General features: G+C 52.2%; 1 protein-coding gene across 7 annotated transcripts in view; it reads right to left on the bottom strand.

Moving 5' to 3' along the window:
* Positions 1–16,626, bottom strand: part of TCF7 (transcription factor 7) — a 78,061-nt gene that overhangs the window by 7,485 nt on the left and 53,950 nt on the right. For 3 of the 7 annotated variants that reach the window (XM_042790417.1, XM_042790422.1, XM_042790418.1), the window contains exons 6-11: positions 13,315–13,401; positions 11,249–11,359; positions 10,822–10,984; positions 9,934–10,041; positions 6,008–6,056; positions 3,848–3,920 (exon numbers count right to left, since the gene is read on the bottom strand). In XM_042790417.1, the coding sequence (XP_042646351.1) occupies positions 3,848–3,920; positions 6,008–6,056; positions 9,934–10,041; positions 10,822–10,984; positions 11,249–11,359; positions 13,315–13,401 (591 nt within the window). The remainder of the gene's footprint in view (positions 1–3,847; positions 3,921–6,007; positions 6,057–9,933; positions 10,042–10,821; positions 10,985–11,248; positions 11,360–13,314; positions 13,402–16,626) is intronic. The other 4 variants (XM_042790421.1, XM_042790423.1, XM_042790419.1 and 1 more) reach the window with 2 other exon arrangements.

The raw sequence follows: 16,626 nt of genomic DNA, 5'->3' as shown, positions 1-16,626 counted from the left end.
TAAAAATAAAAACAATTGTAAAAATCAAAAGAATAAAATAAAAACAACAGTTAAAATCAAAACAATAAAAAAAAAGAAAATGCTAATAAAAATAAAAACACTAAAATCAAAATAATTATAAAATCCAACCAATAAACCCCAAAATAATAAAAATCAAACCAAAAAAACAGTAAAAAAATCAATAAAATCCCCAGTAATAAAAGTCACAAGAGTAATGAAAAAATAGTAAATAATAAAAGTGAAGACAATCATAAAAAGCAAAACAAAGATCAAACCACCCCAACCCCATCCCAAACCGGGAGGCCATTTTGCAGCAGCCCCCAGCCCGGCTCCTCCCCCCGGGTGGGCCGTGGGGTGAACACACTCCTTCAAGGCTAAAACGGCCCCCCCAGCGCGGAAGCCCACGCGGTGCCCACGCGAAGTGCCCACGCAAAGCACACGCAAAGCGCACACAGCACCCACAGGACACGCGTGTGCATGCGCAGTGCCCCGGGGCCGAGGAGCCGGGGCCGCCGCCTCACAGCAGGCCCCGCGCGCCCTGTGCGGCTTTTCCCCTCAGCCCACCCGAAAAACTTTCAGCCTTAAGAGCCCCCTTTCCTCGCCTGGCCCCGGACGTGGGCGCCGCATCATCGCCCCGGCCCTTTTTTTCTGCAGAAAACGCCTCTGGCCGCTGCCATCTTGGCATCTCACAAGACTCCGGCGTCATTCCCACCGCGCCGAGGAGGCCGCGGCGCCACGGCTGAGCTCCCAGTGCCCAGCGGAGATTCAGGGAGAACGTGGCTGAGGGAAGACACGGCCCGAAGGTCCCGCTTTGCTGCGAGACTAGTCCCGAGCCCTTCAGAAGACTTGTTGGTCTTCCGAGGGTAGATCACCTTGCGGCCGGCTAACTAAGCGAAGGAACAACCAGCGCGGACGCCGGACTGACTTTCTGTTTGCTCTGCTCTCCCAGAGTACAAAACGCAACGTGGATGGACGCCGGAGAGAAAGATTAAGCAGGAGGAGGACCTGAAACCGCGAAAGACTCAGTTCCCTGCTCCCTTTCTGTGGAGTGCAACAACTAGAGCTCATCGACTGGGGAAAGATTTACTCACAAAAAGGGGTTTTTGTAGAAAAGTACCCCATCGGTGGCAGCTCTCCTCCCCTAGTCTCGCTTTTCTAGCAAGAAGCCCGCTGGGTGCGGGAAGGGCCTGAGACAGCAGCGCCTGGGGAGCAGGACCAGCCTCCCCTCGTCGCCCCGAGAAGATATTCAGGCCCCCCACTTGTTTGTATGTCATGATCCGGGGGTCTCAGAAATCCGACTCGTACATCATCCTTGCTGTAAGTGGATTTGGGCATCATTTCTCCACGTCCCGCGACAATCCTGCTGTTCAGTCTCAAAACCAGGACTATTTAGCCCAAGTTCCTGTTGTCATCTCACGCGCCCAGATTAACTTCTCCTGCCCACCCGGAGTCAGTCCCTTGCACTGTCTCGTGGTTTTACGTACTCTCTGTTGAGCTGGTTTTCCTTCTCATCGTGTGACAGATGCCTCATGTCACCTGCTACGGGTCCTCGAGCATGTCAGTATAGTTTTAAACAAAAGAGCTCTCAAGATGTCACCTTAAGAGTAGCGAGGGAACAATTCCTCTGCTGGAGATGGTATTAATGACTTTATAGCTAAAACAGCTAAAAAGACATCTTCCCCCCGCCCAGCTCCCTGCCTTGGCTGCCTCATTTGAGGAAAACAGATCAAATGGAGAACTTGCTAATGTGGGCACACACCTTTCTTTGATCTTACTAATGAAAAACTAGACAGTGTTAGAATATGTATTAACTAGTCCAGTATTAAACATGCCTTTGCACTGGATGTGAACAAGAGAATTGCTATTACTGCTGTCAGTGTCATCGTTAGCCGTGGTGACCCAATTAATGCGATATGAAACACGACAGCCCTGCTGAACTGAATATTTAACTGGGAGGTTATTTTACATGGGTTGTAATTTCCCAGAGCAGCCAAGCCCGAGGAGCAGCCGTGTTTCCCACAGACATCGCAGCAGTAGCTGCAGGACGGGGCGTTTCAGTGCCCAGTTTAAGATTCAGCTGGACAGGGCATTGGTCCACCTCGTCTAGACCGGGCTTTTGCCAAGAAAGGTTGGACCAGCTGCTCCTTGAGGTCCCTTCCAACTTGGTATTTTATGGTACAAATCGATCCATCGATTTGCTGATTTAAAATAACGGGAGTGGGGGAAAAAAAGCAGATCTGATACTACAGATTGCTGATAATGGACCGGTTAGCGGGCTGTGGTTGAGGTGGCTATTACACAGCTAAAAGGGATTTATCCCTCTCCCTTTAGGAACTACAGCACCCTTGAGGGGTTTGCTGGAGGTGAAGGGGAGGAGGGTGAAAGCTCAAGAGCAGGAACACCCAATTTTAACCAGTTAACCTCTCCTGTGGAGTGGAAATCCTTTGGTGGAAGTTGCTCACCACAGGTGACCAGAGCACGGATGACAAGAGCCCTTGAGCCAGCAGCAGCACGTTAGTACCAGGAATTGCAGAACAGCTGGGACTAACCAGGGTTCGAGAGGCAGAGGTTAAAAAATAAAAGCATGCTAAGGTCTCCGAGCGCTTCAGCAGCCTGTGTTAATTTGGAAGCGGTGCAGAGGAGAAGCTGAATTAAGAGAGTTCAAACGAAGGCAGAGCGAAGTTGGAGGAACTGCCCGCAGAGCTGCAGCCGTGCCCTGCGCTGCAGTACGGGGCTCAGCTCGGTGGCATTGCTGTGCGAGGGACGGGGTCTCAAAAAACCCTCTCTGGACACTCAAGGTAGAGTATTAATGAGCTGTTAAGGGGGCTCTGTCCAGATTCTTGATCAGTTAAAAAAACAAAAACAAAACCACAAACGGTGCTTGATGCCATCACCCAGTGTCTAACAGGCGAGCAGGGAGGCCTGCACAGCACCCCGAGGTGCAGGATGTGGCTCGGGGAGGGGAGCTCGCCTTGGGCTCAGCCACAGGGACCTGAGCTCGGGGTGCCAGCGAGGTCAGCGGCCACGCACCGTGGGGACACTGCAGGGCTGCGCCTCGGGGTTCACCTTTGGGTAGCTTAAGTGGTTTTAGTCACTTTAAGCCGCAGTAAGCACATTAAGCAAGACTTTACTTCCAGCTTTTGCTAGAGTCAAGGCATCGGTGTAAAAATGTGCTATGAATTGTAGCCCTCTGTCCAGGCTGGAGCCTCTCTGTGCTTCGCTGCCCAGATCCAGAAGCCCCCCAGGAGCTTTTTCTGCCTGGCTGCATTTGCAGCCCCCTTGAACTGCGTAGCCCTTGCTCCGTGCACTAAGCTCTACTACTGCCCGGCCACATTCACTCCCTAGCAGCTCAAGGCACAGGGCGCTTGCAAACTGTCTCGCTGCTTGAGGCTGTCCCACCCCACCCGTGGTGGGTACTGCCAGATTTCAGGGTCAAGAAGAGATGGATCTTGAAATATATGGTTAGCCCCGGTATAAATAAGAAAAAGAAACCCATTAACTACTCACTGCTGACCCTAGAGATACGAAATCTCTAACAGGGGAAAAAAGCCCCACAACAGGGTCACAGAGGTCTCCACCCTGGAAATAAGCTTTTAACACCAGGGAAGCCCACCAGCCGAGGTACAGCGTTCCACCTACACTGCCCCAGGAGGTGGGGTAAGAAACCCGGGGTGCAGCCTGACCCTTTGCAGCTCAGACAACATCTCCTGCCGATGCCCAGAGCAAAACCCCATCCCCGCCTGGCCGGAGCAGCCCCCTCTGGCGCTGGGACGGCTGCAGGAGGACGCATGGAGCCGAACCCGCTTGCCCAGGAGCACCCCAGCAGCGAGGAGATGCTGATACACACCTGCATGGGCCGCACCAGTCCGTTTGTTGGTTGAGGCCAAAGCGAGCTCTGCATTTCTTAGGAGAGGCAGGATCTGAACACAGAAGCATGCGTGGCGGAGAATGGGCAAGGCAGAGGCACAAAGAGGAGAAGGAGCAGGAGGAAGAAAAGAGGCAACATCATTTTAGCCACTTTAACACATGACTAACAGACTACAATCCAATTTTTTTTCTTTTTTTTTTTTTTTTTCTTTGCAACAGAACAGTGCCGGCACCACCTTTCCTGGAAAAAAGTGATCGTTAGGCAAATATCAGTGATCACTGCTGGCAGCTGGAGAAGGAGGTTTGGGAAATGGCCTCAGCTCTGGGAAGTATGGGCAATTACAGGGAAGCTCTTTGAATTTCTTAAGTTTGGAAAAGCTGCCAAATCCCAGAGGCGCCGCCTGCCTCCTGTGTCTGCATCCTTACCTGCTCCCTGCCTTTCCAGCAGCGACTAAACGGGGCTGCCAGTGAGCTCGGACTGCGCATGGAAAAGAAGAGGAGGAAACGTTGCAGAAGCAGGCTGAAAGCAGAGTTAGCACCAAGGAGACCCAGACCCAGGTTATTCTACTCTGCCCCCCACCATTCCCCGTCCAGTTTTAATGGAAAAGCTATTCCCAGTGGACTTCCCTAAAATGTTGCAGTTTTACTGTATAATTACAGGACTCATGAAGGGGAAGCCCTATTTGCTTTTAGGCACATTGTGGTTTTTCTCTCGTGCTGTAAATGGAATTTGAACAGCGCATTTCTATGCTGGATTCACGTTCCCTCTTTCAGCCACCACCAGTGTCTCCTGTTGCGTATGACCAGCAGTTGGTTTTCAAGCCAGAACAGGTGAAATTATCATTTTTGTATCACACAGACAAGACATATATATGTGTACTACATATAAGCCTAACAGCTTGTATTCCCCTTATCCGTCTAAGCACTGAATGAGATCAACAGCATTAACTAAACTGAAGATATTACTGGGACACAGTCAAGGAATTGCTTTTTCTGGCCAATTCAAAGAGGTCATCCAACAGCGATTCATGAAATTAATGAGATAATCTGAATTTTAGGAATTAAGGCAGGCTGCGGGATTCTGGTCGCACGGCTGTGCAATCCACAGCAGTAACACCAGAGCTGGACTCCCGTGTCCTGACCAACAACTGGGCTGCCCAGAGGCAGCCAGCTCTGCATCTTGGGGTCCCCAGCTCAGGCGTGACAGGTCTTTGTGTGGGTGTGCGAGCCCAGGAGAGCACCAGGCTGACCTGGCACCCTCCCAAGGGAGCAATTCTAGAGGGAGAGAGAACTACAGTTTTGCTTAGAAGGCCAATAACCTATCATCTGGCTGCCTTAATTTCATCTGAAAGTAAATAAGAGCAACGAGCAGTAATGAACGAGTAGGCTGGAGAGTGGGAAAAGCTCTTTGCAAATCTACAGGCAATAACAGAATGGACATACTGGAAAAAACAGGCTAACTTCATGTATACGTAGTGCCATAGCAGGCAAGGACAGTCTGTTGATGTTTTATAATGAATATTTAGTGGTACAGATATTTATTCCTGATACAGCAGAAATACTTCAGAAAACAGCACAGGAGTAGCCTCAGATGATGGGAATGTGCATGTCACCAGCTGAAATACATGAAAAGGGCCTTTTCTAATGAAGTGTGGTGCAGGGAGGCAACTGGTACTGGTTTTTAGAATGACTTTGCTCGAACTCTAGGTTACTTTGAAATGAAAACCAAATTTGGGGTGGTCCTGTGGGTGATCTTCAATCCTGACACAGCATTTAGTACCACATGCAATACTGATCCATTTGAGAGGAGTTTTCTTTAATTAATGATACCTGTAGGGCTGATGAGGACATTCACCCTGGATGTTTTGAAAAGACTGAGCTTAGTGATAGTCTATATGAAGTAATGCACTTGCCAAAAATCTATTTTTTTCAGTTTTCACACACTACCCATGTTCTAATTCAAACATGTCTACGAAAAAGTCACAGAAATATTAATTTAACCCATCTTAAAAAAAAATTAAATGTGTAGTTTAGTTAAGGTCAAGAGAATAAAAAAAAACATAGTAAAACGTGACAACTCCTTTGGATTATCCCCTCTGAGCAGAAACAAAGGGACAGCCACCGAGCCGCATTCATTTACCTGAGTTGGAATCTTGCTGCTTTTCCCGTGTTCGTCTCTTCTTTTTCCCCTAGGGAAGCAAAGGGAAGGCCGTTACTCTGTGCTCCCAGGAGACCGAGGGTGCTGTGCAGGGTTTTGGGGCTGGATCAGGCTGCTGGGGAAGGGAGCTGCTGCCCGGGTGGGTGGCCACATCCTCTAACAGCGGGGAGAGATGAACTAGAAATCACTGCAAGGGGACCTGGACCTGCTCAGGTTTATCTACTTGCCCTTCCCCACCCACCCAGTCCAACGCTCCCGAGAAAAAACCCAGGAGGAACTCTCTGAGCAGCCACCCAGATTTGTGTTTCCACACATGCTGACAGCTGCCTTTCACATGGCAAAAATTTGCTCTGGGCATGCATCTTTTTCTCAGGAATAACCCCTCATTTCCAGCACCCCTGGATCCAGCACCATGGGCATTCTGACTCATCCCCAAACCTCTCTCCACGAGATCTGTGCGTACACAGAAACAGCAACAGAAACTCAGAGGAGACGGTGGCCGCGTCCCCACCACCACCCCCCGCCTCTGCTGCATCTTCTTCCCAACACGCTGCTCCCCAGCTCTGCTTTCTGAGTTCACGACCACGCCACAAACGCAGCCGAGACCCTGAGTTACAACCGCAGTCTGCACAAGAAGGCACGAGAGAAAATATCAGTGGGTGAAAACCAGCTATAATAAACCCTGTGCCTGCACTGCTCAGCACCTCTGCCAACCCCTACCAGTGCTCCTCAGCCCACCCTGATGCATCTCACCTGGGAATCCTATCCATTATTGCTTTAATTAATTAATTAAGAGGTAATTTAAGTAAGTTTTACCACATGCAATAAGGCAGTATGATCAACAGCTGATCCTCCTGGCATATTCTGGTTCCTCCTCCCTCTTTATGTTTCTAAAAAGCTCGTGGCCCATTTTAGCACCTTCCCTATTTCCAATTCACGCTTTAATGTGGTGCCTTATGCCTGAACAGAAATTGCTCCGTAACATGTTACCAGCAGGAGCATCCCTGATTTCAAAGGGAAAAGAAAGTTTTAGGAAATCCATAGAAATGTATTTAAAATAATACTTATCTATTTCAGTGCATTTGCAGCTCTGGGCCCATCTCTCATTCTTCTGTTTTCTTCCCCCACTAACAAGAAAACTCAATTTTATCCCCAAACTGCCTCTCTTGATTCACAGTACGCAGCAACTCCCCTCATCTCCTAATGAGCTTATTAATGAGGGCGCAGCGGTGCAGGAACAAATCTGGCCTGCATGGAGCAGGCTGTTCGCAGGGCTGCCTTTGACCTGCCACTTTTTATATGACTTCTTGTGGTTTGAGTGAAGGTGGAAAGCTCCGAGCTGCGGTAAGGTTTTTCTTCTGTGTGGGAGCAACTGTATTTCCTGCCCGCTATCGGCATCACGTGCTGCAGAAGTGACCTACATTCCTCCTCCCCGCTCAAGCTCTGGAGAGAAAAGCATCTCCTGCAACAACCACAAGACCTGAAGCAGCTGCTTGTCGGTGCCGGGAGAGCCAACGTTCACTTTTGGAGCCCACCATCCGCTCCAACTTCTGGAGCAAGGAACCAGCCCTTGCCAAGATGAAGGATGCTACGGGATTGAGATTTCCACGGAAGCTGTGCTTGGGTCTTGGAGGAAGATGGTGCCTTGCTCTCAGCGATGCTGCTGCCCTCCAGGTGTGCCCACCACCAAGGGGGCTGCCCCAGTTTCTCTAAGGGCGGCTCCGGAGGGCGGCAGCATCCAGCACTGATCCTGCAAAGCTGCATATGGATGCTGAGCTCCTGGGCTGTGCTTGCAAGGAGGCAGGGATGTCTGTGCTGCTGCAGGGAAACACGGGCTGGGGGCTTCTGCAACCTCTGCTTTTTCTGCATCATCTCTGCCCTCTGTTTTCCCTTCCTTCTTTTTTTTTTTTTTTTTTTTTTTTTTTTGGAGGTGAGGGGTTTGGTGTGTTTTGGTCTGTTTGAGGGTGTTTTCTTGCCCTCAGTGGAGTTTGGGCTTTCTGGAAGGAGGGCTCTGGTCAGAGTGGGCTGTCTGGGTGCTCGCTGTGCGGCTCCCAGGGGAAAGCAAGCGGCTGCAAGGGAAGTGATGGAGCCTTAGATCAAAGGGCAGAGCCCTCGAGTGGATGAATGGACATCTGAAGACTTAGGTGTGCTTTGTTTCAGGTCTCTAATGAGCTCGTTAGGCATGTAAGATCAAAACAGTCAAGAAAGCCACTAGAAAAGACCCGGAGTGTATCCCGTGCTTCTGGGGCACCGCTACACCTATGCAACCTTGTTTAACACCACGCTGCTGAAGTGATTAATATAGCGAAGAGGAAATGAATTTTCTTTTAAGAGTAACCTTTAAATGTGACATATTGTAGCCCAGAGGCTTCCCAAGTGCTGGCCCTACCAGCACCAGCTGTGAAGCAGCTTTGTCCCTCGGGCCAGCCCCAGAGCTGCTGCCGCTTCCCCCTGGGGAGCCGGGGGGGCGCCGGGAGCCCCGGCCATGCCAGCGTGGCCGGTCCACTGCAGCCCCCTCCAGAAAGAGCCACGATTTCAGATGTGGAGTCAAGCCAGCTCTCTTTAAAAACCAAATTCAGTTTTTATCTCTGCTCACACCTCGGGGATAAGTTTGGCATCTAGTGCTGCGGCCATGTACCTCACTACAGCCAAAACCTGGGAAGATCAAGGCTGAAGCTTCTCTTTTCTCCCTTATACACAAGGAAATCTCTTTGGGCTACGGGAACACGCGATCCCAACCCTCAGAGTGCTTCAGGGCCCTCTGCACTAGTTAATTTTTATTGCTGAAAACCACCACTACTTGCTGCGTGGCTCAGTTGCTCCGCTCAGCAGCCAATGCCTGGTTTGGGGGGAATTTTTTTTTTTTTTTTCAATCTGAGATTTTTTTTTTCCCCCCAAACAGCAACCTTGGTTAGGAAACAGGCTCACCAAAGAGCTGGGTTGAGCTCACGTGCTCACAGAACAAGCGGTGCTGTTGTCTGAGTTTGCTCAAATTGCCTTTTAATACTTTGAATGTAGTGTGTTTTGTTGGGTCAGGGTGGGATCGGCATCCCTGAGGGACAGACAGAAACTCGGTGACTGGCACCCTGCGAGTACTGCTTACGGGGCTGCTGCTTGGGATGCAGCCCCACGGAGAGTCTGAAATCGGACCTGAACAGCCTGCGAGACTGAGGTTTGTACTACAACTCAAACAAAGCAGCTTACGCTTTCCTATTTTGCCTTTTTAAAAATTATTTCCTGTTATTATTACGCTCCCATGAGCGTGGCTCAGGCAGACGCCCCGCACTAGTTTTAAACCCTCAGAACAGAGGCGGCAGCCCGCAATTTGGCAAATCCTCCCCCCAAACTGCTGCATGTGCCCGGGCTCAGCATGATGTGCCCGGGGCTGTGGAGCCTGCGGTGCCCAGCCCCATGATTTAAAGCTGGTAAACGAGGTGCTACCACAAAGTGAACAGAGCTGAGCAGGCTGTGGGTGCCCATTCAGCACCCCTTGAATTTCTCTTCCTGCATCTCTGCCCCATCTGCACGCCCTGCTCCCACCGGGCCGATGTCTCAGCTGCTACCTGAGATGCACAAAGCAGTGCGTTTCCATAAAATTTTATTTTCAGTGATCGTCCACATTATTCAAAAGTTTTTGTTCCTTTCTACTTGTATTTACTTAGACTGTAAGTGCACAAACGGTTGTGGTAGCTGGGGAACTATAACCTTTGTGCTATAGATTAGCGATGAGCCAAGAGGATGTTCAAAATACTCCTGAAATGTGAATTTCTACAGCTCTCGTGCCATCAGGAATGGCAAGACCAGGAGGGATGTTTGGCAAACCCCGGTTGCCAGCCCCCCCACCCCGGCCCCAGGGTCGCTTCTGGCCATGCCATGGGGAGGGGGTCTGAGCCGCGGCGGCCACTCACGTAGTTGTCTCTGGCAGACCAGCCGGGGTAGAGCTGCATGTGGAGCTGCCGTTCCTTGCGCGCCAGTTCGTAGTACTTGGCCTGCTCCTCCCGGGACAGCGCGTGCCACTGCAAGGACAAGCGTGGGGTGAGATGCAGCCCCCCCTGTCCCCTCCCCGCCCACCCCATGCCGGGCCACATCCGACTCCGCATGTTTAAGGGATAAGAGCACCCAGGTGTCCTGGTTTTGGCTGGGATAGAGTTAATTTTCTTCCCAGTAGCTGGTAGGGTGCTGTGTTTTGGATGCAGCGTGAGAATAAAGCTGATAACACGCTGACGTTTGACTTGTTGCTCAGCAGCGCTTATCCTGAGTCAAGGATTTTTCAGTTTCCCATGCTCTGCCAGCGAGGAGGTGCGCTAGAAGCTGGGAGGGAGCATGGCCAGGAGAGCTGGCCCCAACTAGCCAAAGGGCTACTCCATACCATAGAACCTCATGCCCAGTAGATGAACTGGGGGGAGTTGGGCAGGGGGGGGAAGCACTGCTCAGGCATCGGTCAGCGGGTGGTGAGCAACTTGTATCACTTGTCTTTTCTTAGGTTTTATTTCTCTCTTTTTATTGTATTTATTGTCATTATCATTATAATCATTACTATTTTAGTTTATTATTTTATTTCAGTTATTAAACTGTTCTTATCTCAATTCCACGAGTTTTGGTTTTTTTTTTTTTATTCTCCCCCCTGTCCCACTGAGAGCGGGGACGGGCGAGCGGCTGCGTGGTCCTTAGTTGCCGGCTGGGCTTAAACCACGACGCCGGCTTTGAAAGCAGCTGCTTGATACCTGCTCAAGAGCAGCTGCGAGGGACCGGGCTGCTGCCCTGGGACGACGGCGCTGAGCCCCGTGTGCTCTTACCCTCCTGCCCAGGATCTGGTTGATAGCGGCGCTCTCTTTCAGGGTGCATTCGGCAATGACTTTCGCCCGCATTTCTTTCATATACAACATGAAAGCGTTCAGGGGCTTCTTGATGGTGGGCTTCTTAGCTTCCTTCTCTCTCTTTGGTTCTGGCTGAGGTTTCCTTGGTGGGACCAAAAGAGGAGCTGTCAGCATCAGAGCTGCCCTCCCGCCCCGTGGCACCAAGCTCAGCAGAAGACCCCTCACCAAACACGCCCCCCGACAGCACAAACGGGCCAGGAAGGCTGAGATCTGCACCTCGGATACGCGCCGTTGTCTGATTCAGGCAGAGCTTGGCGTTCATCCATCCTCCCCGCCTCCCTCCAAGCATTCGCAGTGATCAACGAAATGGGTATTAAGGCGCTAAGACTGTGGGGATCCGACTTACATGTTTCGGTCATAGTGCTCCATCTCTTGCTTGCCGGAGTGGGGCACGATGGCAGGGTGCGGGATGCCGGTGGTGTGCATGCTGGAGCCCAGCATCAGCGGGTGAGTGAACCTGCAACGGAGAGCGGATGAGCCACGCCAGGAGGGTGACACAGGCCGGGGATGCCGGAGCGGTGTGTCGCGCGAGCTGGCACTCTGACGTGGCAGAAGCGGACGGTAAGCGGAGGACACGGCAAGCAAACCCGCGGGGCAGGCTAGTGCCCACCACCCCCGGGTTGCCCACCCCCCGGGCATGGCCGGCTGAGCTGCGGGCACGTGGGTGGAAAAGGTCCCGGTGCTGCTGCAGGAACCCAGCCTGCAGTGGGAGCCAGCCTGGCCGAGATCAAGGGCGCTTTCAACCAGTGGTTTCAGCTACTCAGATCTCTGTTGTTGCAATATCTTATTAACGCTGCAGAAAGGAACAACAAACGCAACCCCGGGTTTGGATGGGAGAGATTAGGACCACCCTGCACCTTTCTTTTAAAAGAAACAGCATAAGTCTGAACATGAACCAAACTGCAACTCTAGGAGGTGCACCTCGCCTAAGCAATGTTCTCCACCAATACAGGACTGAGATCACGAGAGGTCTCGCCAGCTTTCAGGCTTCATTAGCTCTCTTGAGAGTTTTAGAGGGTAAAGCCAGTGCAGACAGCTTTGCCAAGCTTGCCACTTTATGACTGCAGCTTGAGATGGCAGAATTGCCCATGGGAGATGAACTGTTCATTAGATATGCTGGCACGAAAAGAAAAGCTGTTTAATTTAATCCACCAGCACAGTCTGATCCTTATCTGACCAGGTGTACTTTCTCGGCTGCAGCAGTGCTGCAAAATCCGCCCCGAAATCCTGCGAGCGGGAGCTCCTGCACCGGGCTGGGGGAGGCTGCCCGGAACCGTTAGCTCCCCTCTCGCCTTCGCCCTCGAGGCTGGGCAGAGCGATGCCGCGGCGAGCAACGAGGGCTGGCAGCCTTCCCTCGCCTCTGCTGCAGGGCTTAAGGGTTTGCATGGATCGAGGGTTGCATGGATGGAGGTTTTTGGTTTTTTTTTTTTTTTTTTTTTTTTTGTTTTTTTTTTTTTTTTTCTTGGCTAAGGGCTTGCACGGGTAAGGGTTTGCACGGCTTTCCTGTGGGAAACCTCCGCTAACGGCTCTTCGGGACGACACGAAGCAGAAGCGAAAGCTGGTGCGCGAGCACACGCGGTGTGCACAGGCGTCCTCGCCGGAGCCCCAGGGGCTTTGCCAGCACGCCCAGGAGCTGGGCTCCACGATTTCCATCCACGGGAGATGTATCTTGCTCACTGGGACATCACTGGGTATATTTACAGAGGGCAAAATTTGGTCCTGGGTGACCATAAACTTGCAGTCCGAATGCTCCAGGGCTGTGCTATGTGGCCCAACCTGCTCAGAATTTAAGGCGGGTCGTGCCGCAGGGCCAGGTCGTCGTGGGGGGAAGCAGGGCAGCGACGTGGCCGGCTCCTGCCGACCCCTTCCCGTGGGCAGGGAACGGCCCACGGCCATGCCGGCCCCACGCTGCCCGATGATGGGACGGGGGGGGGAGGCAGAAGCTGTGTTTACATCTCGGAGAACTGACTCGTGCCGATCGCTGCCCACTGCCTGCCCTGCTTTTTGAGGTGGAGACCAAGTAAACCAGATGGGTCTCTGCAGAGCAAAACTCAGCGGTGGCGGCAGCAGGGATGTATTCAGGATTAAGGTTAGTGACAAGGAGCAAAATCCTGAGCGATGGATTTCACCCCTTTTTCCCAATGCTGAGCTGAAGGCGAGGGATTCTGGCTTTGTTTTGACTTCTGCTGATTAAAATCCAATCGCTGTGCATCCTCCCGGGATGCTCGCTATTCCCCTGAGCCCTCTTTGGACCAGACACTGCCTAAAAGCGCCTTCTCTTCCCACGGCTGCCCTGGGGACAGTGTGTGGCCGTCCCTGGGCGGCCGTGGTCTGCTGCAAGCTCCTACTGCACAAACTGCAAGCTGCGAGACCAGCCGAGCTGCTGCCCTGTCTCACACAGCTCATACTCACCTGGAGAAAGAAGCCCCAGCAGAAAGCGCTGACGAATACGGCTGTCTAAATCCACATGACGGGAGCGGATAGACAGACTGGCTCTGCCTGGGATCGGGAAGAAAGAGTCTATAAAGCATCCACAGCTACGTGGTAGTTCCTAAAGATACTCTTTGCTACGGGGACTCGCAGCACCGATGCCCCAGGAGCTCTGCCTGGCGGGCTGCTCGGGGTGTCCCCAGGGCTGGAGGGGCAGTGAGGGACTTGGACTTTGTTTTGGGAGAAGCCAAGCCTCCCTGCAAAGGTTGGCTCCAACTCTGACCCCCCTCCGTCCCCGGTGTTAACACCGCAGCTTTGAGTTTGTCCTGTTAAAATGCAAAATGTGGAGGTGTGCTGAAAAATTAGCTATAGCACAGACGAAGTTGCTTCTTTAAAAGAGCAGTTTGACCAAAAAAACCTAGAGCCTGCTCAGAGCCTCTCTCTGTTCAGTCATGGCTGCAGGCTGCACCGGGAGGATGCCCAAGAATGTCCAAAGAGAAAACATCTACTCTGCCCTTATAAATGCTTCAGAAATGCTCTGATTTCCCCAATGCATCCTTTTAAGGATGCCTGTCATTTTTAAACAAGCCAAAAGCTCGGTCCTACATTTCTTTTTGAAAGTTGTTTCATACTGAGGACTGGGCATGTACAAGGCCAGGAGCTGGAAATCATTTTTGAGATAGTAAAATAACTATGCGGGAAGTTCCTTGTTGTTCCCAGCAAGGGAAACCACCCCCCCTCCCCGTTTTCATATGGAAATAGCTCAAAAATACCTTGGCTTGTTCTGCAAATCTGCCAAAAGATTCTCCCAGCCTAAAAGGGCGCGTGGAAACCGAGATGCCTGAGGAGGGCAGGATGGGGTGCTTAAACCTGTGCTGATGCTCGTGCTCCTCTGGCCAGGCTGCACAGAGCTGTGCCTAAAACCAGCACCAGCTATTTTCAGCTCTAGTCAGCGAAACCCAAAAAGCCCGTTATCATTAAGTGCGGTGCCCTCCGAGGGACCGAGCTCCTGGATGCCAGGGATTTTTCAGCGCTACAGACAATTTCTGCCCTGAAGAGGAATAACGACAGCGCCGCGGCAGTCAGGCCCTTGAGCTGTGCTGGGGAGGAAGGAGGTTTCTGTTCCTGCTGCTCAGGGAGCTGTTGTGTCTCGGCTTGACTGAAATCTGCAGATCTGTCTGTAGGAAAGGCAGGCGAGGCGGCAGGGCTCTGTTTATACCCTGCCAGGCAGAAGCCCTCTCCCACCCCTTAGATGTCGGCGGGTATAAACACACCAACAAACAGCCAAGTGTTACCGCGCATCGGGAAACCGAAACAACCTTTGAAGTTGAAGGCGGCTGCCCCAGGGCCGAGAAAACACTCGGAGCTAATCCAGAAGCGACATGCGTTAGAGATACTGGGATGGAAAAAGAGCCGGGCACTCGCGGCTTCATCCAAAGTGATTCCGACGTGCAAATTAATGCGATCGCAAAATCAGTCCCTGATGGTTGGGAAGGCACGATTACAGCCTGGATCACCTGGTGATGGGGGGGCGGCTTGGAAAAAAAGATGCAGGCTGGCCGTGGAGGGGCTGCGGTGGCACCGCTGAGCGACACGGTTCGCCCGCTCCCGCCTGATGTTTGCTGCCAGGCTCCCGTGAGCAAAACTCACTCGACTGGACTCTCAGAGGCTTTTATCCGACTGTCATCCCGGCTAATTACAGAGAGAGTGATTGCAGCTCCTCCTCCCGAAGTGCTCGGTGAGAACAAAGCCCCATTCTGCCCAGCTCCTGCCTGCCGGCTCGCGGAGGAAAAGCTGCATCCCTGGCTTGGCATCCCCGGCACGAGCATCCCCGGCACGCAGCTCCTGCTGCCCGCTGCCTCCTGCACGGGGTCAACGCTTCTGCACCCTCCCTGCGCCGATGTGCTGAGCCTCAGCTGAAGACAGGGCACTTGGGGAGTGGTTTTGGGGCTCTTTCCCGTAAATTTTGGGCAGGCAAAAAGCTCTATTGCAGACACACGCGCTTCGAGGTGCTGCTCTCCTCTCCGTCGGGCTGTTTGTTGCTTTACCATCTCTGCTCTATTAGTCACTAATGAACGTGTCTGACGAGGTTGCTTGAGGATGCCAAACCCCGTGGACACTGGAGCAGCTCTCAGCAACACCAACTCCCTCCGCCACCAACCACCGACAAACCCTCTGTGCAAACCAGGCTTCTTTCCCTCCGCATGCCCTTAACAGCATCTCCCACCCCAAGAACGGACCTTGCATTTGGCAAACAGGCTCCTTTCTCACCCCCAACTATTTCTTTCATGTTATGGCACAGTCACCCCAGTACTTGTTTTTCCTGAGGATGAATCACATCATATGAGGAGTTAAATCATCGCCCAAGAGAAGCAGATTTAGCACAGAAGGCAAAATGTAATCTCTTTGAAGCTGAACTCTGTATCAAAGGCCTCAGCCTCTGTTTCCTTGTGGTTAAATAGCTGGAACATGAAATTCATAAACAAAACAAAAAGCTAACATTTTACTTTGTGTTTTAATGGGCTTCGCCTCTCCCATTTTGCAGTATGTTCTTGTACCTGGAGGTCTCTGCGGGGCTTTGCTGGGCTTTTATCAGCTGGCACCAGGGGGGGATCTGGCCGCCTGTGCCTGTGTTTGCCCTCCCTGCTCTCTCCCCCTCTCCCGGCCACCCCAACCCGCTGCCTCCCTGTGAGCTTCTGCAAGGTCCCTGCGTCACCGACCGGGATTAAAAATTAACCTGAGGAGTGGCGATGCCCACACAGCACTGCCTGCCCGACCTGCTCCCTCGGTGTGCTCACCAACACAAAAGCCAGTGGCGATGACCACAGAGCACACACTGGTGTATTTTTAACTCGTGTCCCTGGGGCAGGTTTCGCAACAGGCTCTGCTTTACAGGATGCTCCTCGGGGCTGGCCCGTGCAGGGGGGACTTTTTGGGAGTGCTCCTGTTCACTGTCCCTCCTTCCCCATCCACCCTGGTGCAACTGGTGCCGCCGAGCCGGCTGTGCTTGGAGCCAGGCTGTGGGTCCCGGTGTTGTTCACCGGGGCAGGTCTCTACCACGATATATTTTTTCCCTGCGGGTCAGACCCCGAGAAGCACCGTGGATGATGGAGCATCCCATTAGGTTACGCCATGCCGGTGGCGCGCTCAGGAAAAGTACTGTTTGTGCCGAAAACCCCAGCGAGGGAGCAAATGACCTCCTCCTCAAAAAGAGAGGCTTTTCTTGTGATTAGGAGAGCTGGGGAGGAAGATCTCCCTGGGTTTCCTAATCCACACAGCCAGCTAGATGTAAGG

Source organism: Tyto alba, unplaced genomic scaffold (assembly GCF_018691265.1).
Source record: "Tyto alba isolate M040663 unplaced genomic scaffold, T.alba_DEE_v4.0 Super-Scaffold_17, whole genome shotgun sequence".
In the NCBI taxonomy this organism is placed as follows: Eukaryota; Metazoa; Chordata; class Aves; order Strigiformes; family Tytonidae; genus Tyto; species Tyto alba.
The sequence above is the reverse complement of the archived record's forward strand: the minus strand, read 5'-3'. Positions and strand labels throughout refer to the sequence as shown.